A 27,527-nucleotide genomic window follows, 5' to 3' on the forward strand; every position below is an offset into this window, starting at 1 on the left:
CGTGATAACGTCTTTAAAATCGTTTTAGTCGGGTGACATGTTCAGAAACTTGTGTCACACAAAACCTCACGAGCGCGATCGCAGGTATAACGAGAGAGAGACGGACCGATCTCCCGTCTCATCTCGAGCGCTGCCAGTCATTCCGTGAATGTATGAAGAAAAATGTATATCATAGTCGAATAAGTAAACTTGTCATTTTACACCCGAAAAGTAACATCAAAAGTGTGAATAAAACGATGGATGTAATTTATAATTTGAAAAAATTGTTATCTTCATTAATTCCTTACTTCCCAAAAACTTATATCACCAATAAGACGTTATCACGTAAACATCTCGATCGTAAACCTACTTTACAAACAACCAATATTTTTCAATCTGTTTAAACATAAAACATTGTTTTGAACCCCCACAAGGTTTTCTAATCGCAGCTACTATATTATATATTTATTATGCCACACCTCACACCTGTATATATAATAAAAATTATTAAGTCGAATTTAAAATTTATTCACTTACAATTTCACTGTCAGCAATTAATTAATATGCTTCATTTTAAAGTTTAAAGATATCTTAATAAAATCTATCTACTGATATACTTTGTAAAATCAAGTAAGTAATAGAAATAGTTACGAGATTTTTTAATGAAAACTTGAGACGTCAAAAACTGTCGTTGTCGTAATATCAATTATATTTATTATATAGTTTATAAAATGGATAACTATCGTAAATTTCAGGTTAAGAGAAGTAACTATTTCACAGCCTATTATATAATATGCAGCCTATCATAGAACGTAACTAATGCATTTAATTTGATACAGATTTAAATTTGTTTGATAAAAAATTTCATACTTGTCTAATTTAGCATAGGTAAGATAAATATATTGGTAAAGACTCCGTCGAAGTGAAAGATGTTTTAAACCACATAGTTAGATTGTTTATAAAACTATCCAGTAGAAAAAATAAACAAGCATTTTAACGGTACTTGAAAAACACACGTTACATGTGGTATTTATATACTTTTACTATTATTTAAGACATCTTATATTGTCCAGACTCCAGAGAACTAAATGGACGTACACACACATAAAAGCGTCAAATTTTATCCCTCCTCGATTTTTGGAGTCGGTTAAAAATACACAGATATGACAAGAAATTACTATTTATTATTTAATGGCAATGTCAGTTTTCCCATATTTTGTATTTGTTATTTGTCAAAGTTAACTTTTAGTTCATTCATCAATAATAGTCAATTGTCATCATTGTTATTACTACTTTTAAAAATGTGTTTACACTTTACAGTTTAACTTAAAATTTATTTATTTTTCAACAGAAACTTATAGAACTCAAAGGCTGTGCTCAAACTTACATTAGAATTATACATACTTGAAAAATTGATTAATATGGACCCGCCATCGCCATGGAAAACACCAAATCAAGTTATGCAGATACATAAACTAAAAAAGCGTAAAAAAGCTTTACAGGTATGTTTATCGATAATATGCGTTATTTATATATCGTTGTAGTGTGACTATAAACTAATTTGAGTTAAGTTTCCCATTAAATAAAAGCATTAACAATATTACAGGAACGTATGAAACAGTCCTCAAACTCGATTCCTACAGAAACAAGTTCATCAAGCAAAACGTCTGTTAACTTAGATTTCTCTAGAATTCTTAACGGTGATAAAAGAAAAAATCCATTTTCCAAGTAAGTTCTAACAAAATATAACCTTAATTAACCTTACATGCAGAGCACACAGTACCTTATTAAAATGAAACTGGCTCACTAGAATTACTTACCCATTTTAAGCTGGCTTACATAATAAGCTTAGCTTAAGTGCTAACATCCATTTTAATAAATGCACAGGAGCCATGTCCTTCCATGTATTATGGTGTCTCAATTTAAAATCATAGTGAACAATCTGAACATGTGTTTGGTACAGAGAAAGGCTTTCATTTATTTATACTGCTCTGATATATGTAATTTTGCAATACAGGAATCTCTAAAACTATGTTTTTATAGGACAGCTGCACAACAGAATAAAAAAGTAAAATTAGATGATACTATACAACTAGATGAATCAAATGATAAAACTCTTTTTGCATTATTAAATTTACCTAAAGTAATTGAGAAACCAGCACATGAAGTTGACACAGAAAAATTATCAACATTTTCCAATCTTCTACAAAAATTCACTGCTGTGCATACAGTAGAAAATGTAAGTATAATAATATAATAGATTGTGTATTTTTATTTGATCAAATAAATAATCAGACACTTATAAAACTTCATAGAAGCTTTTGGCCACCAGAAGTTTTTCCTACTAAATTCATTGTCATATCACATTAATTAATTCATGTTTAATATTTTTAACTATACCATTTATACTTGCAGAAAGTAATAGAGAAGAAGTACAAGAAACTGCCAATAGACTGGGCTCTGAAAACAAAATTAAGACTTATGTCAGCTAAACCATTCCCATGGACAAATAAATTAAAAGCTAGTGAGGAAGCTTCAGGAATAACTGGGTATGTAATTTACTTTACAATATTAAGGATCTGTTTCACAATGTACGGATAAGTTCTACATAAGTTCCAAATTAGCTATTTATTACTTATTGGTAGGATAAACACTATTGTTGCGTTTCACGACTGTCAGATAGCGCTATTTGTCACATAAAGTCCATCATAAGTTATGAGTAGATGAAGTGTCAAATAGCACAATTTATCTTCCAAATAACTTGTGTTGCATAGCTATTTGGTACTTTATCCATACATTGTGAAACAGACCCTGAGTGTTGTTAATTGAAAAAAGATTGATTTTCAGGTAAAAAGAATTTTAAAACACTAAAGATTTTATTTATTTAATTTAGAAGTTACTCTATTTCAGTTTCTTTACATTAAAAACTAATTTAAAATATTTTAATGCAGATTCGTCCGATGCTTAGACACAACATCTTCATCTACATTAGACACGTCACCGAGAGCGCGTTTTCATCAGACATGTTTATATTGGCAACATCCACACTTGCCTTGGTTAAATCTCTTTCCGCGGTCTGGCAGAGTTGCGGCCACCAGCTTCCTGGCTACCAATGAAGAGGTCAAAAAAGCCCTGCTTACAGAATGGACAGAGAGTTTTAGGTCTTTGTTTCAGGTAACTGTTTGAGAACTTCTATTAAACCTCTGCATTATTATTATCTTTGTTATTTTATGTTACACACAGATTCTTTCAGGAAAATAAAATTGTTTTTTTTATATTCTATTTTTTTTTAACAACAACAGCAATTAGAAAGAAAGCCTTAAAAAGCCTGAATGAGGTTATATATTTGTATTTTTGGGTGGATAAACATTATCAATCCAGTGTATCAGTCTAAACTTCGTAAATTAGCTCTTTGTATGGCTTTGGTTTTAACCTATTTGTATTTAAAACTCGTGTAAAGTAAGGTTTACAAATTTAATTGTCATCTGTTATTTTTTGAGTATTTTATATAAATATACTAAGACTGTTTAAATATAAATTAAAGTACTAATGAATTGTAATCACGTCTTAATGTTTAGTTGTATTTTACATTGAACAAAAATTTTGTCATGTTATTTTGTATAAAACTAAACACTTTCCTGAACTAACTATTTTATATTACAGCTATTACGTGCACTACACTGTCCATATTTCTATGTCTGTGGAAACACATTTACATGTCTGTTCCTAGCAGCTGGAATCTGCGGAATGACTGAACCCACAGCACTAATAGCACCCACAACTAGGGGCTTCAGACAGACCTTAAGACAAGAGGGTGAGTGATAAATTAAAAACCTTGAATCATATTTGAGCTGGATTTTTAATTGTAATGTGAGAAAAAATTTTTTTTGGCTACAAAATTTAATCTTAATATATATATATAAATTACGTGTCACGTTGTTTGTCAGCTATAGACTCCTAAACTACCGAACCGATATCAATCAATTTGCACACCGTGTGTAGTTTGATCCAACTTAAAATATAGGATAGCTTACATCTCAATTTATACCCTCAATATTATTTTATTGCAAAATATTTGTTTATTATTTGATAGTCACAATTCTAACAGATGGCGCTGTGTTGAAAGTACCAACGTTTCACATAAGCTACAATTGAATGGCATAATCACCAAAAAAGTATGGTGGATAAGTGTTCTCCTGCCGTTTCTCTTGAATAGTTTACTACTATGTAATATAACAAAAATCTTAGCCACAGCAACGCTTGGCCGAGTCTACTAGTAATATAAAAATCTTTAAGTTTATATCATTAAAATTATTTAAATATTTTTTACCAAGTACCTTGTAGAAGCTAGAGGATGTTCGTCCGCATTATATATATTTCCAGAAAGGCAGTTTTGTATGTGTGTAACAAATCTTTTCAAAATAAACACTGAACTGAAAAATTCCTCCACGAATAACTGGGGATATTGTAGCATTCTAATATATATATTTCCAAATAAAAAAATTAATTGTGCTGCCGTGTCGGAACAAGCGGGTAGAGTATTTGAAGAAAGATCTACCCTAGTTTCAGGTTTAATATTTTCTATCCCCAATTTCTAGATGTGGAATACACGATGCCACTCAGGCCTGATCAAAAGAAGAAGATGAATACCTCGGAGGAAGATCGAAAGAATACCTCCCACGATAGTTGTTATGACACAATGGACACAGGGGAACATGCTTCGGGGGATGAAGAGGATCCTCATGAGTTCCTTTCTCAAATGGGATTGGAAACTGATGAAATTAATAAGATAAATAATGCGCAGGTCAGTATTGCATTTCTTTAAAAAAAAATGCTTTAGAAATTGTGTATAAAAAATATTTTTCGTAAAATACAAGTCAAAGAGTATTTTACGAAAAATATTTTTTTAAAACTTCTTTACATCATCAAGATACTAATTTGAAATTTTAAGAACAGGCTCTTTGTTTTCCGAAGAAATAATTGTTTCGTGAAGAGACAGATTAATGTATGTGCTCTTACGAATTGAGTTGGGACAATATGTTTCGAATATATATTAAAATTTTAAAAATAATATAATATAAAATCATCTCTAAATATTGTATAAAAATTAAATATATATTACGACAGTTCTTATTAATAAACGAACGCCGCAATTAGCTAATTAATGTTTTACCTTCGTCACTCTTATATCCCTATAAAATTGTTGTAAAACTTGTTAATATTCTGGCAAATAATTTTTATTTATTTATTTATTCTATATCATTATTCTATCTTTACAGTAATTACTAATTCGATAGAACGACACAATATCTATACCCCACACCAATTAACCTAGATAAAAAACATTAAAAAAATATATATTTATATACCTAAATCATATAATATAGGAAGCAACTCTTGTGAACTCAGCCAGTGTACAAACAAATAAGTCTACCAAAAAAAATCTTATTATTACCCCCTAAAACCTCACAAACTTTAACTCTTCATGATATTAGTAATAAATGACCGCGACTTGCAACAAGTAAATAATTATTTCTAATCGAATTTTTATATTTATAGGCCCGACTAGCCCATACAGCAGAAAGCACAGTCGACAATGCAGCCGAGTCTTTAGTGGCCGTACGAGGCGCGGATGCGCAGGCCCTTTTTAATTTCCTTCTCAACTGCAAGTCTTTAGTCAGCCCCAATGGACCCTTCGCGGGGGTCCCACCCACTTTGTTATCTCCTACAGCCTTTCATGGAGGAACGCTGCAGTCTTTAAAGGTAATATTTATTTTATTTTTATTTTTTCATATATACGGTGACGGATAGTGACGGATCTGACAAATAGTAAACTTTACAGGGAAGCCATTTCAAAATAATATAATCATGTTAGTTTTTGTTATACATAACTATTTTAATTCATATTTGTTATTATGAAAATTGGCATACAAGCAAACAAAAGGGTTTGTTTTGAAACAAAATAAGAATAATAATTAATAAAATTAAATTACACAGTTTTCTAGAAAAATCGCATGCTTCTATGAGCGTATCTATCAAATCCGTTACTTTACCTTATGATTAATTTGAAAATGTAGCCGAAAATTAATATTAGGTCTTTACATATGGAATTGGCGTTTTGTATGGGAGGAACAAAAAGTCGAATATTTTTAAATATAATATATTTAATTAATCAAAGTATGAACCATTGTTTTCTATGCACTTTTGCCATCTCATAGGTAGTTCATTGATCCCTTTACTAAAAAAACCAGTCGGACGGGAATCAATAAAATCTGTGAAGGCGATTTGGACTGCCCCATCAGAGTAAAATTTTTTCCCTTGCAAGAGGTTGTCCAAATTTCGAAAAAACTGGTAATCTGTTGGAACAAGGTCCGGGGAGTACGGAGGATGTCTTAGACATTCCAATTGAAGCTCTTCTAATTTGGTAGCCGTCTGTTGTGCAGTGTGTGGTCTAGCGTTGTCGTTAAGTAGCAGTGGCGCGGAGCGATTGACCAGCCTAGGTTGTCTAGCCGCTAGCTGTTGCATCATGGTTTGCAATTGCTGACAATAGACATCATCAGGTAGTCTGGCCAGATTTGAGAAAACTGCAATGAACAATACCGGCACTAGTCCACCAAACGCTTACAAGTAACTTTTTTGGGGTTAATTTTCGCTTGGGGCAGGATTTGGCTGGCTGGCCAGGATCCAACCATTGCGCTGAGCGCTTCCGATTATCGTAAAGAATCCATTTTTCATCACAGGTAATGATTCGGTTTAAAATACCTTCATTATTGTGCCGGTTCAGTAATGTAACGCAGCAGTCGACGCGCGTTTGCCGGTTTGCTTCAGTCAATTCGTAAGGTAATCTTTCAAGCTTTTTAATCTTCCCAATTTGCTTCATGTGAATTAAAACAGTTTTATCACTAACACCGCAGCCTGCAGCTAACTCGGACGTGGTTTGCGATGGATCCGCTTCCACAATAGCCTTCAATACTTCATTATCAACTTGGGTCTCAGGCCGTCCACGGGGCTTGTTCTGCAGGTCGAAATTTCCAGAACGAAAACGTTGGAACCAAAAACGAACTGTGTTTTCTTTTGCAACATGACCGCCATACACATCATTCACCCTTCGAGTCGTTTCCGCAGCACTAGTGCCACGGCGGAACTCGTACTCGTAAACAATGCGATACTTTAAGTTTTCCATTTTGTAAAATGAGTGATGCAAACAGAAAAAAGCAGAAGAAAAAAACAAATGAATGACGGTCAAGCACAAATACATGAGTAAATAGCTGTACAAATTTTAATTTGGAATTCTTAACCAAAGAGGAGATATTTGAGGTCAAAGTAGCCAAAACGTAAAACGCCAATTTCATATGTAAGGACCTAATATTATATATTGCTACATTTTAAATTAATTTGAAAATGTAGCAATGTAGTATCCAAATATGATAAATTTTATTAAAAACCTCTCAATCAATAGAAGTAACCAGTCGAAATACATAAAGTAACAATCCTGGACAGCATAGGATATACACATTTCTGAGAACGTTTTATTCTATAAAGTGTAAATGTATTTACTCGGCCTAAATATTATTTCGAACTTAAAACCTTCAAAGTAAAAATTATTTTGAGAGCCATTCAGAGACAGCCTTTAGTCCCATAGTCTAAATTATAGTTTTAACAAAATATAGGTAAAAACCTAGAGATAATCCTCAAAATAAAACCTAATTAAAACGATCCTAAAATATGTCTTACGGGGTCTTTTCACTCTCTCTCTTTCTCTTTCACTTTCAAATAACTTGACAAAAGATATTCGGTGCGCAGATATTTATCTAAGTACCTAACCTTATAGCCAGATGTAGTTCGCGCTAAGTAGCTGAACCATATACTTCATGCAAAAGTTAATTTGATTATTCAGAATGTTTTTATGTTTACTGTTAATTATTTAATAAATTAAAATAGCACTAACCCTTATATTATACATGCGGATTATATTAAAGGCGCGTAAAGAATTCTCCTACCTCAATAGATTATGGTTTATATTTTTCAGGTCCGCGAAAACGTAATCCTATCAGACAGTAAAAAATATTACTCAATAGAGTTAAGAGGTCCACTTCTGCCGACTGCCCTTCATTCAATATTCAGAGTGTTAAATACCACATCCAATGCCCAATACAGCGCCACTTTCGCACATCATCAGCCAACGCTGGCCTTCTCTTGGGCGGCAAAGGTCATTTCTGAGGGTAAGAGCTGAATTTTTTTATATTTTACATTTTGAACAGCTTCATCGAGCTTGCATTATAAGTAAAGCTAATTTCATTGAAAGGTTTTGATCAACTAAATCCTTCTATTAAATATAATTTACAAATAGAAACATTAATAAAACATTTAATATAATCCCAAAATTCAACCAAAAAATACCTCATAAGCCTTTTTGATGAGCATTTTGACTTTAAAGTCGTATAGCCTAACCATATGGAAATCCATAAAATCACATACAATTTTTTTACTATTTTTTTTTATTAGAACATACTTTTTCTAATAATACAGCTTTTATCGATAACGCCTTACCATACGTAATACAAATAATTAAGTAGAATTTTATGTAGTAAATCGAAATTCGAAATTTAAATACCTTCAATGATATTGATTTTTATATTAAAAACAGAAAGGTTGGCAACACTATATAATTAATCTAAAACTATCACTATCAATGGCTGTTATATTTTTTTAGATGAATCAACGAAAGAAAACGAGCCCAACCACTTCGCCAAAGCATTTAACAAGGAAAACCTCTCAGACTGTGGTATAAGTGAAGATCTATTAACACATTTTTGTTCCTCCGAAACGAATAGCATCCTTTCTTTGGATAGTGTTAAATATAATTCGGAAGATGATACGTTTACGTGGTGATATTATGAGCTGGCAACACTAGAGGTTTACCTTGAGCATATTGCGGTGACTGAAAATTTGAAAGATGTTTGAGAATTGACACTTAATTGATGTTTGACCGCAGAGACCAAATAAAATAAAACTATGTACTACTATGACGTTGAATTAAATGAGGTTTTTTGACCATTTTCAGCCGAAATAGATTGCCGTAATTAGACACTCATATCTGTCAAATATTTTCGTGGGTATAAACATGATTAATTGTTATATATTTAGTGATTATGTCTTGATTTACTTAAAAATTACGTTTCGGAGACTAAATTCTGTACTTAGATAAATTTTCTAGGTGACAATTGATTTGTGCCACGAAAAGTAAACTTAAAAATTATTGGTTTAAAATTGTTGTGTGATTTCTTTTTAATAAAATTTGTTTGATGTATGTGTACAAAACTCACATATTTCAAGAGTTGCAACGCCTGTTTAAGTCCTGTATATGTGTTTTTTGTTTCTAATCGTATTAGTTTAATTATAATAATTAAACCAGAAAACAAATATGTCGAATTGTAACCTTTCTTCAATTTAATAAAGATGTCAGTAACTTCTATTATCTCATACTTATCCATTTAACATGGAACAATCTGTTAATATTTTGATATAATTATTTTACGACTGCCATCATTTTGTTCATTAAAACTGTCAAACAGTTCTTTGCATTTTAGACACATTGTAAATACATATATTGATAAGATAAAGTGTCCTTGATATTAAATCAATTTATTACTAAGCTATTATTTATTTTGTGAATTAAAATCTTTACATAAATGAGTTCCTTTGTCTTTAATCCAATATTTACTAACCCATCAATTACTTAATGTATCACATAAGAAACACAACAGGTAAAATAAAACGTCAGTATACTATTATAATTGTTTATTAATTTTTTTTCATTTTTGGTAAATCAAAAATAAAATTTTCATAAGTCCACATATAACTTATGCATAAACAAGATACATACACATAAGAGGAAATAAATAAATTCATGGATTCGGGATTCCACTTCAAAATGACCTTATCAAAATGTTACTTAACATAACAGTACTAAATACTAATTATCACTTTCGAACCCAAGGTGGAACAGGAATCTTGGAAAGCTTATAACTAAAATATTCGTCTAAACGCGTTACACCAAAGGCTGGAACAAAAATTGTTTTTATTAATAATGCATCCATCGATGCCCGGCGTCAACTTTATTCCGTTTGGAAGGTACAGAGCAGTGTGTTAGTCTATGCTTGTCATTGAAGGAAATCACGAAAACATAAATATCCACTATTGACAATTTACATAAAAGAAAACAACAGTGAAAGAGATTGTAGTATACAGCAGATCTATCAAATCTCAGTCATAAAACATTTTAAATATATAGTGTAAACTCTTTATAACGTCATTCGATATCATTAAACCTCCCTATAACGCACAAATTAGTTAAATTTGTTTGGAATAACACAAAACCCATACATCAATTCACTTTTTATAACGCTATTCTCTATTACGGAGAAATATTTTCATATTTAGACAACAACATACTGAAGTGTAATTATTTTTATAATCAGCTTACAAAACTAAGCGATTGAGGTGCCGAAATTTCTAAGAAAGACACCTGACGTCTTTGTTCCCTTTGTATAACGAAATCTCTGTATAACATAAAAAAATGCTAAGTCCCTTGAAATTCGCTATAAAGAGTTTACACTATTAAGTTACATATTAACTAGTCCAGGTACTAGAATACCGCATGAACATTTATATATAAAAGACAAACCTGTCAAAAACAGTGTTCAATATCCGGCAAGTACACTACGCGTGCTTATGATTTCTGCAAAAAGAAAACACAAATTATACAACCAGTGAAATGCACTCTCGTATGTCAAAATCTACACATTTTTGACGTACAGGAGTAGACAGTCGCGTTTCCGAATCTAACACTACATAAAATATTTTCATAAAAAATGGTAACAAATTTTAGTTCTATATATTATATTATTAATCTATGTATAATATACATTATATATTTATTTATATTACGTTGGAGCCAGGCATATCGGTACTCACGTTGGAGGAGGGCGTGGCAGGTTGTCCGGGCACAGAGTACTGAGGCCGGAAGTTGGTGAAGTTGGCCGCCGTCGCAGCCGCCGAGAAACCTGGCAGAGTGCCGGTCTGAAAGCCCGCGGGGAACTGTGGCATTTGGCCTGGAACATATAAATAAATTTATAAATATTGCAATGTAAGCTAATAATGTTATTAATAGGAACGTATTATTGACTAAAATATCTTTATTTACGTCAGATATATATTCACTTTGAAAAATAATCATTCAATATACTGACCGGCGGGTACTGGGTTCCCAGCAGTAGCGGCGAGTCTCGAAAGGATAGACCTCTCGGACATCTGGAGACGCTGGGCCACGGGGGGGATGCGAGCCAATGTGGCTGGCAGACGAGACACGTCTGACTTCATGTCTGATAGGAGTTCCTCCAGCTGGTTCAATACCTGGAATTATTAATGCAGAATATTATGAACTTATAGTGTAAGTAAACAACATAAATAAAAAAATGCTTTACTATGTTTAAGACAAATTCTAAAATATAGAAGTATCGCAATAGTTGTATGTAGCTCTTGCAAACTAATGTTTTTGTACATAAGCAACGGGTCATTTATAGGATTTTACTGATATGATTATATATTAATAGGAAGTTTAAAAGAAAAATTTGTATCCAATTATAAAATAATGTAGGTTTTAAGAAAGTGGTTTGAAAATCCAGATTGTGCATATTTTAAAAAATACCTTATGCAACACGGCATTAGCAGGCTTGTTCCCAGCAAGAGATTCCTTGCTCAGGTGTTGGTGGGACTCGGCGAGGCATTCCACTTCGGCGAAGCGGGCGTTCAGCGACATGGCCGGGTGGTTCGGGTCCTGGGTCAGGTTGAGATAGGCCGCCCGACGGAGTTGCTCCTCGATTACCAACGCTTGCTCTAGCAGCTGGAATTAAATATTTTGATTTGTAAGTAATAATAATCTGAGATATTTTTATTCGAAACAATACTTCAGATAGGTAGACAAGCTTCATGTCTATCAAAACAAATAGATAGAGAAACATATTTGGATGATAGCCCTACCCAATATATTAGAGGACGCCAAAGTTTTGTAGATTAAAATAAATTAAGTAATTTTAGTAAATAAACATTATTAAAATAAAACAAGAATTATTTTTTCAAATTCTAGAAAATACGTTTATCTAAATAATTTAAACTGTTAATATTACAGTTAAAATATTAACATTACAATTATTATAAATTGGAAACAACTTACTTTGAATCGTCTCGCCAAAAACTTATTCTTGATCTCAAGGAAGTTGCCTTTACCGACGTCCATCTTAAACGGCTCGTTAATGATGGCAAACCGTAGGTCATTTTGAATGTCCTGCCACCTTCCGTAACCGTGCGTGACAATACCAGCCAGAAGCCAGTAGTCGTGTCGTCTGTGCCATATTTCATATTCTCGACCCGGTGCCGCCGCTCTCTCCTCGTTCAACCACAACGTGTGAAGCTCTGTGAAACCTCCGTCGGCAATGTTGAACATAAACTTGCGACGCTCTACCTTCAGATCCTCCTCCTCTTTCACGAGAACCACGTCATCGTCGTCCTCGTCTTTTTTCTCTTCTTTAGGTTTCTCAGAAGCTTCAGACTCTGCTTTCTCACTCTTTGCGTCGTCTTTCTTATCATCATCCTTCTCTTTCTCGTCTTTATCTTCTTTTTTGTCATCGGATTTCTCCTCGTCTTTAGGCGGTTCCTCGTCGACGGACATTCGTCTTTCCTCTTTAACTTCTTCTTTGATCTTTGTCTCTTTTTCTTCGGTTTTAACTTCCTCCTTTATGTCGCTCGTGTCCATGGGTTCTTCCTTCTCTTTAGCGTCCTTAACGTCAGGCTTTTCTTCTTTTATTTCTTCTTTGTCGTCCTTATCTGAGCTTCCAGGTGTAGGAGCTTGTCCCGAAGCCTGGGCGGCCTGCGTCGGGGCGGGCGAAGGTGCGGCTGATGCGCTGGGAGTGGCAGAAGACGGTGCCGGACTAGGAGCTGAACTTTCTGCGCCTGCGATCTTAACGGGTTCGACCGGCTTCCTTATCAATTCCGGCATACTGTAATACCCATTTATGTGCTCAAATTCTTGTACTTTCTTTCTGATGAGACTCATAACACCAATTCGTGTCAAAACGTGTTGCCGTGAAAGACTCTCTCGGGGCACGCCGTCTGCGAATGTTTCTGCATTATCTGCACCCGGTTCACATAAATGCCGCATAAATAGCGATACGTAGGCTTTGAAGTTCCTCTCCGATTTACCTCTCAAGTCTCGAACTAACCACTGCGAATTAAATGCATCTTGCGGCGGCATTCCGTAGCGCATGATCGCGTTGAGGAACGATTTTCTCTGCCTGGCGTTGAAGCCAAGTACTTCCATGTTCCCACCGACTCTCGCAAGTAAAGGCGGAAGAGGTCTGTCTCTTTCTTCTCGTCTTTCAAGACGTCTCTTGCTTCGACGGCTGAGATCACCGTTGTCATTCTTTTCATCGAAGTCGTCATCTTCTTTGTCATCTTCGCTACCTTGCGAAAAGTCGGAATTGTAATCTGAACCATTTTCTTGCCATGTTGAATCTTCCCTGTTTTCTGTTTGAGCGACACTTCCATCGTTATAGTTAACTTGTTTACGAACTCTTTTGCCTTTTCCGAGTGTTCTGGCTTGATCTTCCTGGTGTTGTTCATAGTGATGTCTAAGCAGTTTAATCCAGTAGGCTGGGTCGGTGTTCTCGGCTTCTTGTTTAATAATTTCGGTATCCACTTCTTCCTCGTTATCGCCTTCTTTTGTAGAATAACTGGCAACTTTGAAAGAACTAAGATATTCGTTAGCCCACGATTCCTTCTGTTCGATACCTTCTTTGGAACGATCGAGCAACTCTCCTACAGCTCTATCGTCATAATGAATAGCCTCTTCTTTGCCTTCCTCTTCCTTAAACAATTCTTCAGTACCGAATCGTAAAATGTCATCTAATTCCTGTTTCGTAAAATTCGCTCCTTTTCCACCCATTCCGGGACGCACGACCAAGTGAGTCAACATCATCTTTCTCTTGGCCACCTGGGTCACTCTTTCTTCTACGCTGTTACGCGTTACGAATCGATAAATCATAACTTTGTTGGCCTGACCGATACGGTGAGCTCGGGAGAACGCTTGGATGTCGTTGTGAGGGTTCCAGTCAGAGTCATAAATAATGACAGTGTCAGCGGTTGCCAAGTTGATACCCAAACCACCGGCTCGGGTCGACAACAGGAACACAAATTGCTGAGCACCGGGTGCATTGAACCTATCGATGGCCTCCTGACGTATCGTTCCCGTGATACCACCGTCGATTCTTTCGTACTTGTATCCCTCTCCTTCTAAGAAGTCTTCCAAAATGTCCAACATCTTTGTCATCTGTGAGAAGATTAGCACTCGGTGTCCTTGTTCTTTAAGCTGCCTCAACATTTTCGACATAAGAACTAGTTTTCCCGACGCTTTCACCAAGGCCTGAGTGTCGTAATTACCGTGAGGGCCTAAAGGAGCCTCTTCAGCCGCGACGGGAAACAGGTAAGGATGGTTGCAACACTTCTTTAAATCCATCATGACGTTGAGTAGCGAAACTGTCTGACCGCCGCCCTTTGGATTTAGCGCCTCGTAGTTTCTCGTCAAGATGTACTTGTAGTACTTCTTTTGCATCGGGGATAACTCGACACGCACGATAAATTCTGACTTCGTGGGCATGTTCTTGAGCACATCGGCCTTGAGACGACGCAGCATGTGCGGCCCGAGCATCTCGTGGAGCCTCTTTACCTGCTCCTCCTTTGATACATCCGCGAATTCGTTTTGGAAGGCGGCTAAGTCGTTAAATTTATCTTTATTTAAGAAGTTGAGGAGATGGAACAGTTCCTCGAGGTTGTTTTGCAGGGGAGTACCGGTCAGGAGAAGTTTGTAGTTAATTTGATATCCGGCCAAGAGCCTGAAGAATTTCGACTGGTTACTCTTGAGCCTGTGAGCTTCGTCGACGACGAGGACGGCCCACTCTATGGAACCCAAACACGTGGAATCAATGGAGATCAGCTCGTATGACGTCAGCAGGACGTTGAATTTAACTTGGGACTTGATCTTCGAGGGTCTCCCGCCTCTGTTGGCGCCGTCGTCGAACGTCAACTCGTTTTCGCGTATAACCGCTCGAGAATCCTTATCACCGACGTACGTAATACAATACAAATCCGGAGCCCAAAGTTCAAATTCTCTCTCCCAATTAATAATGGTAGATAGCGGGACAGATACCAAGAAGGGTCCTTTACAGTGTCCTTCTTTAAACAGGGAGTTCAAGAATGTGACCGTTTGAATAGTTTTTCCGAGACCCATCTCATCGGCTAAGATGGTATCGATGCCTTGACCCCAAGAGTATCTCAACCAGTTGAGACCCTCTAACTGGTAAGGGTGCAGCTGCATTCCCGTTTCATAGACGTATGGCGGTTGATCTTCATATTTCTTATTCAAATTAGTTGTTGGCCGATCTGGAGGCGGGTTATATTTCCTACTTCCCTTGCCCTGAACACCACTGCTATTTTCATCATCGTCAGTGTTTTCTCTATTTTTGCTCTTTCTGCCGGCTTTCTTGCCCTTGCTGCCCTTAGATTTTCCTTCGGACGTAAAGTAGGCCCGCATGTCCTGGAAAATAAAAGTTGTTTATTAAAAACAATTACATTTTAACATTTTTTTTTATGTAATAGGAGGCAAACAGACAGGCACAACATCTGATGTTAAGTGATACCGTGAACACTCACAATACCAGAAGCCTCGCAAGTGCGTTGCCGGCCTTTCAAGAATTGGTACGCTCATTTCTTGAAGGACCCTGAGTCGAATTGGATCGGAAATACTTCAGTGGGCAGCTGGATCCACAGTGGTGGTGCGCGGCAAAAACTGTCTTAGAAAACGCTCAGTTGTGGAACGACGGACGTCGAGGTGATACGGATGGTATTTTGTATTTTACCTTGACGTCCGATGATGAAACTCAGCTGCAGGTATTAGACCGAACAACTCCTCTGAACACTCTCCATGGTAGATGCCGTAGAAGATGCAGAGAGCTCCCACATCTCTATGCAACGCCAAGGGATCAAGCCGCATATATAGCTCACTTTAGATTTTCATTTCATGGCGTCTTACCTGATAGTAATCGACAGCGTTTTTCAAACCGGCAATATCAGCATGTTCAGATTCCCAAGTACCCTGGTCGTAAGAAAGATCTCGCCATTTCACCAAGTAGTAAGTTGTGCCATCTCGGGATGTCCGGTGGTTTATCACTCGGTGGACTATCAGCCATTCAGGTTTGACACCATATCTGTAAAGCGTTTCATCAGTGTCATTTTTACTGTATTACTAGCTGACCCGGCAAACATTGTTTTTGCCAATGTATATTATTTTTAGAAAACATTATTTTAGTTCAATAAAAATAACTATCTACTATAATAAAAAATAGGGGATAATTGTAGAGAAGTGAAAATTTGGGGTTGTATGTATGTATGTATCATAAAAAGATAAAAACAAAAAAATCGTCTAAAAAATTAAAAATATTTTTTTGGGGTTGATCACTTTGATCACTTCGGGGTTTAAAAGATAGATAGTAGCCGATTGAGAATGCATTTTATAAGAATCGGTCGAACCGTTTCGGAGGAGTATTGGAACGAACATTTTGACACGTCATTTTTATATATTAGATTTGCATAAATATTAAATAAAAATACTCAAAATAGTATATTTCATTACAAGTGCGGAAAGCCTGTCATTGCAAAGAGTTTCGACAAATTTGGTTGACAATCGGAACAAGTTGCAATGACGGTTCCGCACGTGTACTGAACAACTATTTTTAATACAGCTGCGAAAAAATTATGCAATTTAATAAAATAATAAAAAAACAATAAACTCAACTCACTAATCATTTATTTCTTATACAGTTTTTTATACTAACTGGAGAAGTTTTAGGTTGCATATTTATTTACTGTTTGAGACAAACTATTATTTATTTCGTATGATTTTTCATGTATATTTAATATATAATATAACAAACAACTAAACGCGCAAAGAACATTTTTGGAAAATGGCGCCAACCGTAAAAGAATATAAGCAGATATTTTTTTTTTCTTCACCCATTCTGGGTAGGCAAAGGGAACTATGCCCATACAGCCAAGTCTTCAGTACAATTTTTTATTGATATGAAATGAAATGAAATCTAACCTAACTCATTGAATCAAATCATTAAATCTTATATTGAAACAAAGCAATAGCTTCTTTTTAGAAATATTTGCATGAATCATAAAAATTTCTATGATTTTTTTTTTAGTAAAAACTTCGTGGTTGGTTTTTTCTTTTTAATAGACATTATTTTGACAGTTGGGAAAGAAAACGCACTAGTTCGGAAAAGGTAAAAAAAAAGCACGAGTGTGTAATAGCCCACATCCCGAACGCTATACGTCCCTGCAATACGCCACTTTTTGAGCAACTGTATTAAAAATATTTTTACCTGTAATACTGCTCATCCAACATTTTCTCATTCAAATCAGATTGTTGCACATGTCTACTATTGCGTCTTCGTCCTTCTCGCTCCTCCATGCCTTCATCGAGCTTCGGTGGTTCTTCAGGGTCCGATTTACGCATGTAGTAGCGGTACATTAGCGGGTGGAACACGTCCAACTATATCAAATACAATAATCAATTAATAAAAAAAAACGACGGGTTGCACTCCGGGAGTGCCGGCAGAAGTGGAAACTTGAATATTAACGTTGTGCATTTTTGATATTTTGGAATAGTTAGGGAATAATTTTGCACGAATTGCTTTAATTATCAGTATAAAAGTACTATCATTTATGTGGTAGAATACAATATCTATTTATTGCGCTATCGTACAAACATGACAATTTATATTACATTAAATACGCCACGCCAGCTGTCTACTCTCCATCCGTCTTACGAATTTTCGATCAGATCACGTGTCCTGACGCGACTTTAACATTTTTTACCCATTCCAAAAAAGTGTACAACGCCGCTTAAGAAGTTATCTCTTCAAAAAATAAACCAACTTCGAAAACTGGTCAACATTTAACCAGCTACCAAAATTATTCGTTCTCCTCTAGAAATGTGGCATAACTCGGAAACTACTAATTAATCAGGAGTATAGCTCACAGCCTGCACTCGAAGACTTTTAATTAGCATTTGTTCTCTTTCTATTCTTAAACGAACCTGTATCTCTGAAATCCAGCTACAATGCCAATAAGATTTTTCGTGCCACTTCACGAAGAACTCCCGAGAGCGAGGCGCTTTAGTCTTGCCGGTGTGCTCCTTCCAACGCCATGTTAAAATCTTTGCCACTTTACCATCCATCGGCGGACACTGTAAGAACATGTAAGGTTTATATGTATTATTTTATATGGTTAGCTTGGAGTGCGATAGTTAGGTCCTTGGACCTTTAAGAAAAATTATACAGTTGCAAGAAAAAAATACGTTTATAAAATAAATAAAAATTATTCAAAAATAAATTCATTACAAATTTATTATAATGTTTAAGATTTGGAAGAACCTTTTAATGTTAAAAATATCTGTGTTATGGTTCCCAGCTCCATAACAAACTTAATAGTAAATTCCACGACAATTTTTTTAACTCTCTTTACACGCGTTTGTGCATGAGTGTGTGTGTGGGTATATGTTAGTAAGCGTAATGTTTAACTACGTAAAAGGTCTCAGGAGCATCTCCAAGTCTGCATAAGGTATGTCCATAAGCCAGTACTTTAATCATACTTTATCTCTTTATTTTAAAAATCTTTATTTTATTTATTATAGATGTAGTCTGCCTGCATATTGCTTCTGGTTTACATATTTATATATGTTTTCACATAATAGATTAATAATTGGATCTTTTTATTATATTAATAACGTAAATATACAGAATCTATAAGGAGTCCTACAGGATTTATAATGCAAATTCTATAAAATTAATAAATTTAAATATAAACAAAAACCTTTTTAGTGGGTTAGTGAAGCGTCATAACAACCATTAAAACAATTTAAATAAATATGTTTTACTGTTAAAATAATGACACTTTTTTCTTAATAGAAACTATGTATTGAATTAAAATAAATATCCCTACCCTGTATAATAGGAAAATGTACTCACACTGCAGCGCGGACATTTCCAATCTCCATCTGGTACTTCATCCAAGGGCGGGTTTAAACAGAATCTATGATATGCCGAAGGACAAGAGTCACAACAGAGCAGTTCACCGCCATCTTTACAAATCCTGAAATTATATTTATTTATTAATATTTAAAAATGTGAATTGAAATCTTCGTTCTGAGTCTTTGTTAATATTACAAAGGTATAATGGTAAGGCGTAATGGTCTCTTAGAAGAGTAATAATTATTCAAGACTTTAAAAACTAGTCAATGTTTAATATATTCCTAATTTTGGTCTTGTTTATTCTAATGTCATATAGTCAAAGAAAATACTCGTTTTCTGTATTTAATGAGTTAAATATATAATATACACTAGCTGACCCGGCAAACGTTGTTTTGCCATGTATATTATTTCTAGGAAAATTTTATTTAGTTCAATAAAAACAACTATGTATCTACTATAATAAAAATAGGGGTTGATCGTAGAGGGGTGAAAATTAGGGGTTGTATCTATTTTTGTATGCTGTATCATAAAAAAATAAAACAAATTTATGGTGGACACCTCTTATTACTTAGGAGGTTGAAAGATAGTAGCCGATTCTCAGACCTACTGAATATGCATATAAAATTTGATAAAAATCGGTCGAGCCGTTTCGGAGGATTATGGGAACGAACATTGTGACACGAGAATTTTATATATATAGAGATATATAAAAAGTAAAAAAATATCGACATTCTCTATTTTGCCTGACATTTAAGTTAGATAAATATCTGACTGCTTGTATAGTGTAGTGTTGTTATTTGTAAGAACATATTTCATATTAATTTGAATGCTATACATTTGATATTATTACTAACCTACAGAACTCCTGATGCTCATCATCATCATCCTGGTCCTGGGTCCCTTCAGCCTCGCAATGAGGACAGGACCAGCGGCCCTCGGGAGTCTCCTCCAGTTCTGGTTCCAGACACACCAAGTGGTATGCACGAGGGCAAGTGTCGCAGAGGATAATTTCACCACCTTGTTGACACACCTGAAGGAGTATTTTATTATATGATAGTAAAAATAATATAATGACTGTAAGTTTGTCTGTAGTTACAAATAAATATTATTGATTTATTATTTATGTTTTAATATAAATAAAATAATTAGAATCTTAGAATCTTAGTCTATCAAAATTGTGCCTTCACAGATTAATATACAAATTTGTTTCATTGATTAAGAACACTATTTATATATAAGTTCTCAAATCAAAATGCATTTGCAATTATAAGTTCTAAAAATATTAGATCGTAAATTACAAAATAAATAATTAAAACAATTGAAATCATAAAAAATTAAACTCAAGTATATCAAAAAACAAATATAAATACGAAAAATAGTATAAATAACAGCTTTAACTTCATTTTGATCAGAATATTTTTTTTTGATGAATTCAACCTGAGATTTCAATCATATTTTTTATATTCTTATAGGTTAAATTTAAGCAAAAACCCCACGGACACTATGTATATATTATCAACCAATATTACTCTTTGCGACTCCATAACTTCAAGTCCTATTACCTCACAATAATCTTGATGTTCATGTTCTCCTTCGGTACCATCTGGGAACTTGTTTGTTGTCTTCAATTTGTTCCTCTTCTTCTTTGTTTTGTTACCAATTTTCGTCTTCGCTTTCTTCTTGGGCTGGGGCTATAAAAATTATCAAGTTGAAAATTATTATTTTTTTGTTGTGAGGGTATATTCAGAGTCAAATCATTTATTTCAATTAGACCACCTAAAATGGCACTTTTGAACGTCTAACAAAATACAAAGAAGATTCTAGTTGCCCCTTCCAAAAGGTAGTTTCGTGTGGAGAAGAATGGGCAAGAAACTCCACACTTACTCTTTTAAATAGGTTTACAATATTTTGTTTTCATTTAAATTTAAGTTAAATAATTATATATGAAGAAAATGTACTCTTAGAATAAACTAATATACTAAAAAAGTTAGTATACATGTTCCTCACATATTTACAAATATCGAAACCGTAGAATATTTACAAGAAATGTCTCTCTACATTGGATTTTTAACAATGTTAAAAACAAACAAATTAGTAGTACATTTAAAGACACGCATTTACATTAAAGAATGAAAATCTATACAGTAAAACATACTCACAGGTAAATTGGGATCCTCCTCTTTCGGTGGAGTGGTCTCTTCGGCCACACTGGGAGCAGTTTTGGGTTCATCGGCTTCGGCCAACATCTGTTCGAACTCCGCGTCCGAGTCAGAATTCGCCCCTGCGCTGTTCTCCTGGTCTTCTTCCTGTAATTATTAAACATTCAATTTTGAGTGCGATAATAATTTTACATCACTTATAAGATATGTTTGTCAAATTTAACACTATAATTATTTCTCTTAATTCTTAATAATATGATTCTTATTTAATTGCTATTATCCTAAAAAATAATACTGAAGGAAATCAAATTAAGTTAAAACGATGCCAGCTACCCAAACTGATGATTAAGTTATTACTGAGAAAGCCTAAAAAAAACAATTAGTTATTTGTTCTCTGTAGAATATCCGATGTAGCTATGAATTAGTTAAGATTCATCCCTAGTTAGTGATTTTTCACTCAGATCGAGTTTATTTTTATGATAAATAACTTGAGTTGGGTAATTTACGACTAACTGGTAGATATACAAAATATACATCATGAAAAAAACTTGAGTTAATAGACATTTTGTTTTATAATAGTATAAAATCTAACTATGTACTTTTATATAAAAAAAATCTTCTACACTTCCTATGGATTAAAAATATTACTATAAAAGTAACTAAATCTTTTAATTTATAAGCTATGTAAGTTTTGATAAACAAAAAATAGTTAACAAGTTATTTCTCTTATTTCCTATTAGGACCAAAGAATAGATTTATTAAATTTTCACTTTTTGTAAATCGGAAACTAGGATACATACAAAATTTACGGTTAGACAATTAAATAAAGAAAAAAAATATAGTTTCAATGGCATAGATAACTCGTTTTGGCAATTTTTTGACTTAATTAGTTTTCGCTCTATGGGGACGATATATGTAATTATTGTCTATTTGACTTGATTTCGCGTAGGACATTGAATTACATATTTTTAATTAAAACAACTTACACTACTAGTCCGTTTGCGCTTGCTGAACTTAATTTTGAGCGTGGGTACTTTGGGCTTGCGACCCGGCTTTCCTCTAGGCGTGGACGTATTGCCATGTTTCGGCTTCCTGCCGCGTTTACGTGGCGCTGGTGTGCTCTCATCACTGATCATGTCGTCCTCTTCCTCTTCTGGCTCGTCTATATACTCATCTATCAGCTGCAAATATCACATATATATTTATACAGTTACTAGCCGTTTCGCGCCCGCTTTGCTGGACGAATTAAAATAAATTTTATGTTTCATATTTTTATTATTCTTCTTTTTAACTTCCCGCTAAGAAAATTGAAATATTTCGAAAATCGAGTTTTTAACAGATGTTGACGTTTTGCGGTTCTAGGAAGCCTCTTTTGTTTTTATTAGGGGGAAAAATTTTCATAAAAGTAAAACAGAAATAAAAAAATGAAGGAACGTTGGAATTAAAAAAATAAATAGCCATAAACCATCTAGGAAAAATTTCGCATCGAATGGTGGTAGTTTCATGTCGATACGATCAGTGGTTTAAGCGTGAAAGAGCCTCAAACGAACACCATTTTCTTTTTATATATATAGATTTTGAATGCTGTTCAAGAACTTTGTTAATAGAAATTAGTTGACCAATTAAGTTATAATTAATTCTTTCTATACTTTTTTAAATATGTTACCTTTTCTTTAGACGGACGTCCACTCCTCTTAGGCGGATAATCTGAGACCGTCGAAGTGTTTGTATTTTCTTCAGAACCACCAATATTCTGATTATTACCTCCGTCCAAGTGAGGGTTTGTCTCACAAAATAGTCGCCACTTAGCTGCGACCAACATCATCAGTTTCGACACTGGTACCTAAAAAAGTTAATGTGGCACCAATTTATTAGACATGAGGCTTATTTTTATTATATTTTTACATTTTTGGTACAAAAACAGAAAACAGATTAATTAAATATATTATACAGTTATTACACACTAAGCGACATTTGTAAACCTGAAGTCCAATTACATCTGTACTTTAGTATGTACTACTTCAGTAGCATCTTCAGTGGTGATTTACTAAAAATTAACTATTACATACAATAAATATATAAATTTAATGACAAAAAAATTAAGTTATTCCGGTTGCAAGTCGTCACTGCGAATAATCTTTTTAAATTCATAAATAAGGAAGTATACACAGTACGGCGTAACCAAAAAACTTTACCAATCCGTTTATAGCGTTGATTTTTGTATAGGCTGTAGGAATATATGTGACGTAATAACTAACACGTCGAGAGTTACTAAAATACAGTTGAATAAAGATTTGATAATGACGATTTAAATCGTAATCATATTAGTTGTATAACTTTCCGTCCGGTCAAAATACACGGTACGTCAAGGTTTCATAATCCTAGTTCTGTAGTCTAAACAGATCCCATGAATACAAATGAGTAAATTTGAAATAATTTATGAAAAAAGTTAAAGGATGAATCTATAGGCGAATCTTAGTCTCGACTTTAAATCGCGTTAGTGTAAACACTTTTTGTAACTTTCTATTAATATATGAACTCTAATTGTATGGCATACAATAAAGAGGGAGAGAGCAGTTTATAGAAGTGTTGGTGTATTACAGAATCTATATCAAGTCACTATAAATTAACAAATTGTGTACCAAAGATTCAATGCTAAGAGTCGGCGGTCTTTTATTCTCAGTAGTGAGTCCAATCATTTAAATAATCGATGCACAAAGAACCAAGAAACAGGCAACATTTAAAAAAATATATGTTATTTTCTTTTCATTTCCGTTAAACCCGAATACTAATCCCGATGAATACCAAGTTATTGGATATACTATATATCTGAAGAGACACTTTGCAGTGTTTGTATTTTCTTAATATTTTATAAATTTTTGTTGTTAATACAATGTTTAGCTTAATCTTACCTTTGGATTTTCCTTAACAATAAATGGTCGCACATGTTGCTGGAATAGCTTATAACTGGTTAAGTTTTCGAGATCTGCATCTGAATACTGAATATCTACATCTGTGAGACCAAATGATGAACACACTTCTTCCACGGTGGGCATACCTGGCAAAGGGCATCCAATAATTTTAGTAAATAACACAAATGAAAATTTTTCGGTACGGATTTGTACAAATACCTCTGAAGAAAACAAGCAGAAACAACTGACTGAGGTATTTCTCTAAGATATAGAATCGATACTTAGCAAGTGTAACTCCCATATTATGTCAAAAAAACATTAGATATGACATCTTAGTCTCAGTATCGATTTATTGTTACCCGTCTCTTGATCAAGGGCAACGCCTCTGTTGACTTTAAGCTAGAAACAATTATTGCTTTGTCGGGAATCAAACCCAGGTTTTTTTGACTGTGTGTTAAGTTATATTATGATATTTCTTCTACACTGTAGGTAATATTAAACATATGCATTAAACCATTAACCTCCCCCTGCAGAATTTTGAAGTTGGTAAAAAAAAGTAACTATTTTAATAAATAGTTCACAAATACAAAAATATCATAAATAAGAAAGAGCAACAATTCTTCTTCCTCATAAATGCAAATTTAAGTGATTTGAAAACTTAACATCAATCAAACAACAAACATCAGGAATACTTAAGAATACAAATTCCAAACTAGACAATAAAAAGAAGGTAATTTTTCTACTTTTATATATATGTGATGAGTCTCTTTAAAAATATAATAAACTAGCTCGCCTGGCGAACATCGTACCGCCTAACAGTTGATTCTTTATTTGTTTAAAATACTTATTCTGCTATTCGGGACACCGGTCTAGCTAGTAAGATAAAAAAAGAAAATTGATAAGACAACAAATACATTATGTCAAAAAATAAAAATTTACCTTCCCGGAACCCCTCCACTAACACCTGAACTTTATGCTATGGTATTAAAGTTCAAATTCACTTTTAAGTATTATTACGAATATTTTGTATGGGAATATAGAAAAGTGTTCTTTTTAGACTGATTCACTCAATTTTATTTTAATTTTTCTCCGTAAGAACCATCTTCGTACTTCAAGGTATATTATAAAAAAAATCAGACAAATCGGTCAAACCGTTTTCATGTTATGTCGTGACAACGGAAAACGGGTTTTTAATTTTTATATACATATAATAAATTAATTAGAATAGTACTTATATATTCATACCAGATCCTGAATCAGAAGCGGCTGGAGTTGATGTGTTGTGCTTGCTTCCACGACCCTTGCGTGACTTCTTGCCGGATGAAACTGCACTCAATGCATAGTCACTATCACCTTCAGCCTCCATTTCCATACCAAAATCTTCATCCTTAGGGGTGGTAAATATTTATAATTATAAAATTCTTTATCAGATACAAAAATAAATTTATTATTAACAGTCTCTCAGTGCTTTTCAGCAATCAAATTGATTGGCAAAGCACTATAATCTTTAATGTAATACATGCACAAATTCTGTTTAAGAAGAAAAATAAATAAAAAATACTTCTAAAATTTGCAGATAATGTATTATTTGTTTTCAATTACATATGCACATTTAAAAAAGGTCCCAGCTTAAAAAAGGAACATTTGAATATGGAACACAGCACCACTGTCATCATATTTACTAGCCAAAACATGCCCCTTACTACCCATATTCAAATAGAAGTCTTATAAGTGTGTACAAAACCAGAAAACTTACTTCTTCACTCTCATTCTTTCGCTTCTTTTTCTTCTTTCTTCCTTTCTTTTCTTCGCCTCTGGCTTTTCTTTTCTTTCCCTTTTTCTTCTTTCTCCCATCTTCTGGAGAATAGTCATCATCCTCCTTACACAAAAAAATTCAGTTAACACTTGTGACTAAAATACAACACTACAAAAACATGGTTTTGAATTTTTTGGGAATATAATAAAATTTTATCTGATCAATGTTTTCACTTTTTTTATAACAGTAGTACTGTGATGTCAAAGAACTGTGTTGTCTGCCTGACCTTTGTTTTGATAATTGTACAAAGTCTTCACACAATGTTATTGGTTGTTTATAAATAATAAATTGATTCATCATAATTGGGCTTACTACTTATAAAACAAATTAAGATTTGATTGTTCTCTTCTAATATAAGAAAAGTTCCCAAGTAGCCAATAATATAAACACAAGAGTTATTTAAAATGTATAATTTAAGTTCAGGTGTTCCTTATCAATAATATTAAATATTATTATACCTTCTTGAGGGTATCTCTTCTGGATCTACAAATTATTCCATAAATTGATTTATCATTTAGAACTATAGTGCAATGGTTTAAAATTTTACCTTTGGTGGAGCTTCATCACTTTCTGCAGAGTTCTCATTCTGGCCTTCACCTTCTTCTACATCTTCGTCCCCTGAAAAGTTAATTCTTCTTTACCACTCATAATATAACCAATATTTCACTTATCTTCTATAACACCATTAAAGCTTTTTTTTTAATTTCGCAAATATCATACTGCCACCGGTAAGGTCACTAATCCCTTTGTTTGGCGGCGTCCATTTTGTTAAGTAGTAATGAGGGGATAATGCATGTTCTTTTCTGTCACAAGTGCCACATACAAATATTTACAAATGACCCAGAATGATTATACCATATTAAGACTTGAAAACGCGAAAATATTACCCATCATGGACCACGAGAGTTATTTAGAAGAGTTAAGATCCAGTCGAAAAATTTTCAAATTTTAATTGCATACCGCAGGTAAACAGATGATACCGCTATTCACATTTTAGCTATGACATGCTAGAAATTCATCGTTTACCTGCAAAAGAACCATCTACTTCTTCGTCTGATGCCATTTAAATCACGATTTAACACAATTTAAAACTTTAATCAAAATTTTAACCGTAGAAAGGCAAAGGACGCGCAGTTTTTGCGACAAATGGTTTAATTAATACAGAAATTGATGCCGCCGTCACTACGATGAACTAGCGTAGCTAAGAATGAGATAAAAGATAACTTTTCTCGCTCATTCAAACGAGCGCTCTATGGCACATTGACTTTTTATTTTTATCAATACTAAGATAAAAGATGGCGTTTTTAAGATTTTTTTTGTTTGTTGCCAGATGTAAGTGACATTGTTTTTACTTTTATATATTAATCAAAAATACATATAATGATTTAATTTCACATATTTTTGTAGTAAATTGTAAACTCAAAATAAATTACATTTGTATGATTTAATAATTCATAATTCAAAATTGAACACAATTATATGAAAAGGAGGGCAACTGGCGGCCTTATCGATT

The 27,527-nt window shown here is 33.8% G+C and overlaps 2 protein-coding genes across 3 annotated transcripts; one reads left to right on the forward strand and one right to left on the reverse strand.

Annotated features, from left to right (window-relative positions):
- Positions 1-1,252: 1,252 nt before the first annotated feature.
- LOC125049742 (protein downstream neighbor of son homolog) lies at positions 1,253-9,675 on the forward strand. Its single transcript, XM_047649179.1, has 10 exons — positions 1,253-1,481; positions 1,586-1,707; positions 2,023-2,218; positions 2,395-2,528; positions 2,931-3,153; positions 3,643-3,793; positions 4,578-4,783; positions 5,539-5,742; positions 8,009-8,201; positions 8,693-9,675. The coding sequence occupies exons 1-10, from the start codon at positions 1,401-1,403 to the stop codon at positions 8,869-8,871; spliced, it is 1,689 nt and encodes a 562-aa protein (XP_047505135.1). The 5' UTR covers positions 1,253-1,400; the 3' UTR covers positions 8,872-9,675.
- Positions 9,676-9,765: 90 nt separating this feature from the next.
- On the reverse strand, positions 9,766-27,231 carry LOC125049962 (chromodomain-helicase-DNA-binding protein Mi-2 homolog). Of its 2 annotated transcripts, none has more exons than XM_047649520.1 (20): positions 27,041-27,231; positions 26,562-26,632; positions 25,955-26,077; positions 25,444-25,585; positions 24,199-24,344; positions 22,953-23,129; positions 22,273-22,464; positions 21,287-21,433; positions 20,690-20,818; positions 19,982-20,157; positions 19,125-19,248; positions 18,194-18,343; positions 17,478-17,647; positions 16,124-16,298; positions 12,215-15,628; positions 11,690-11,884; positions 11,232-11,394; positions 10,957-11,093; positions 10,667-10,720; positions 9,766-10,042 (listed from the first exon to the last, which is right to left on the reverse strand). In XM_047649520.1, the coding sequence occupies exons 1-19, from the start codon at positions 27,075-27,077 to the stop codon at positions 10,712-10,714; spliced, it is 5,877 nt and encodes a 1,958-aa protein (XP_047505476.1). In that variant the 5' UTR covers positions 27,078-27,231; the 3' UTR covers positions 9,766-10,042; positions 10,667-10,711. The 2 variants fall into 2 exon arrangements, with proteins under 2 accessions (XP_047505476.1, XP_047505475.1); XM_047649519.1 differs by having other exon boundaries at positions 22,273-22,467.
- Positions 27,232-27,527: the final 296 nt, after the last annotated feature.

The sequence above is a fragment of the Pieris napi genome, chromosome 5 (genome assembly GCF_905475465.1).
Source record: "Pieris napi chromosome 5, ilPieNapi1.2, whole genome shotgun sequence".
In the NCBI taxonomy this organism is placed as follows: Eukaryota; Metazoa; Arthropoda; class Insecta; order Lepidoptera; family Pieridae; genus Pieris; species Pieris napi.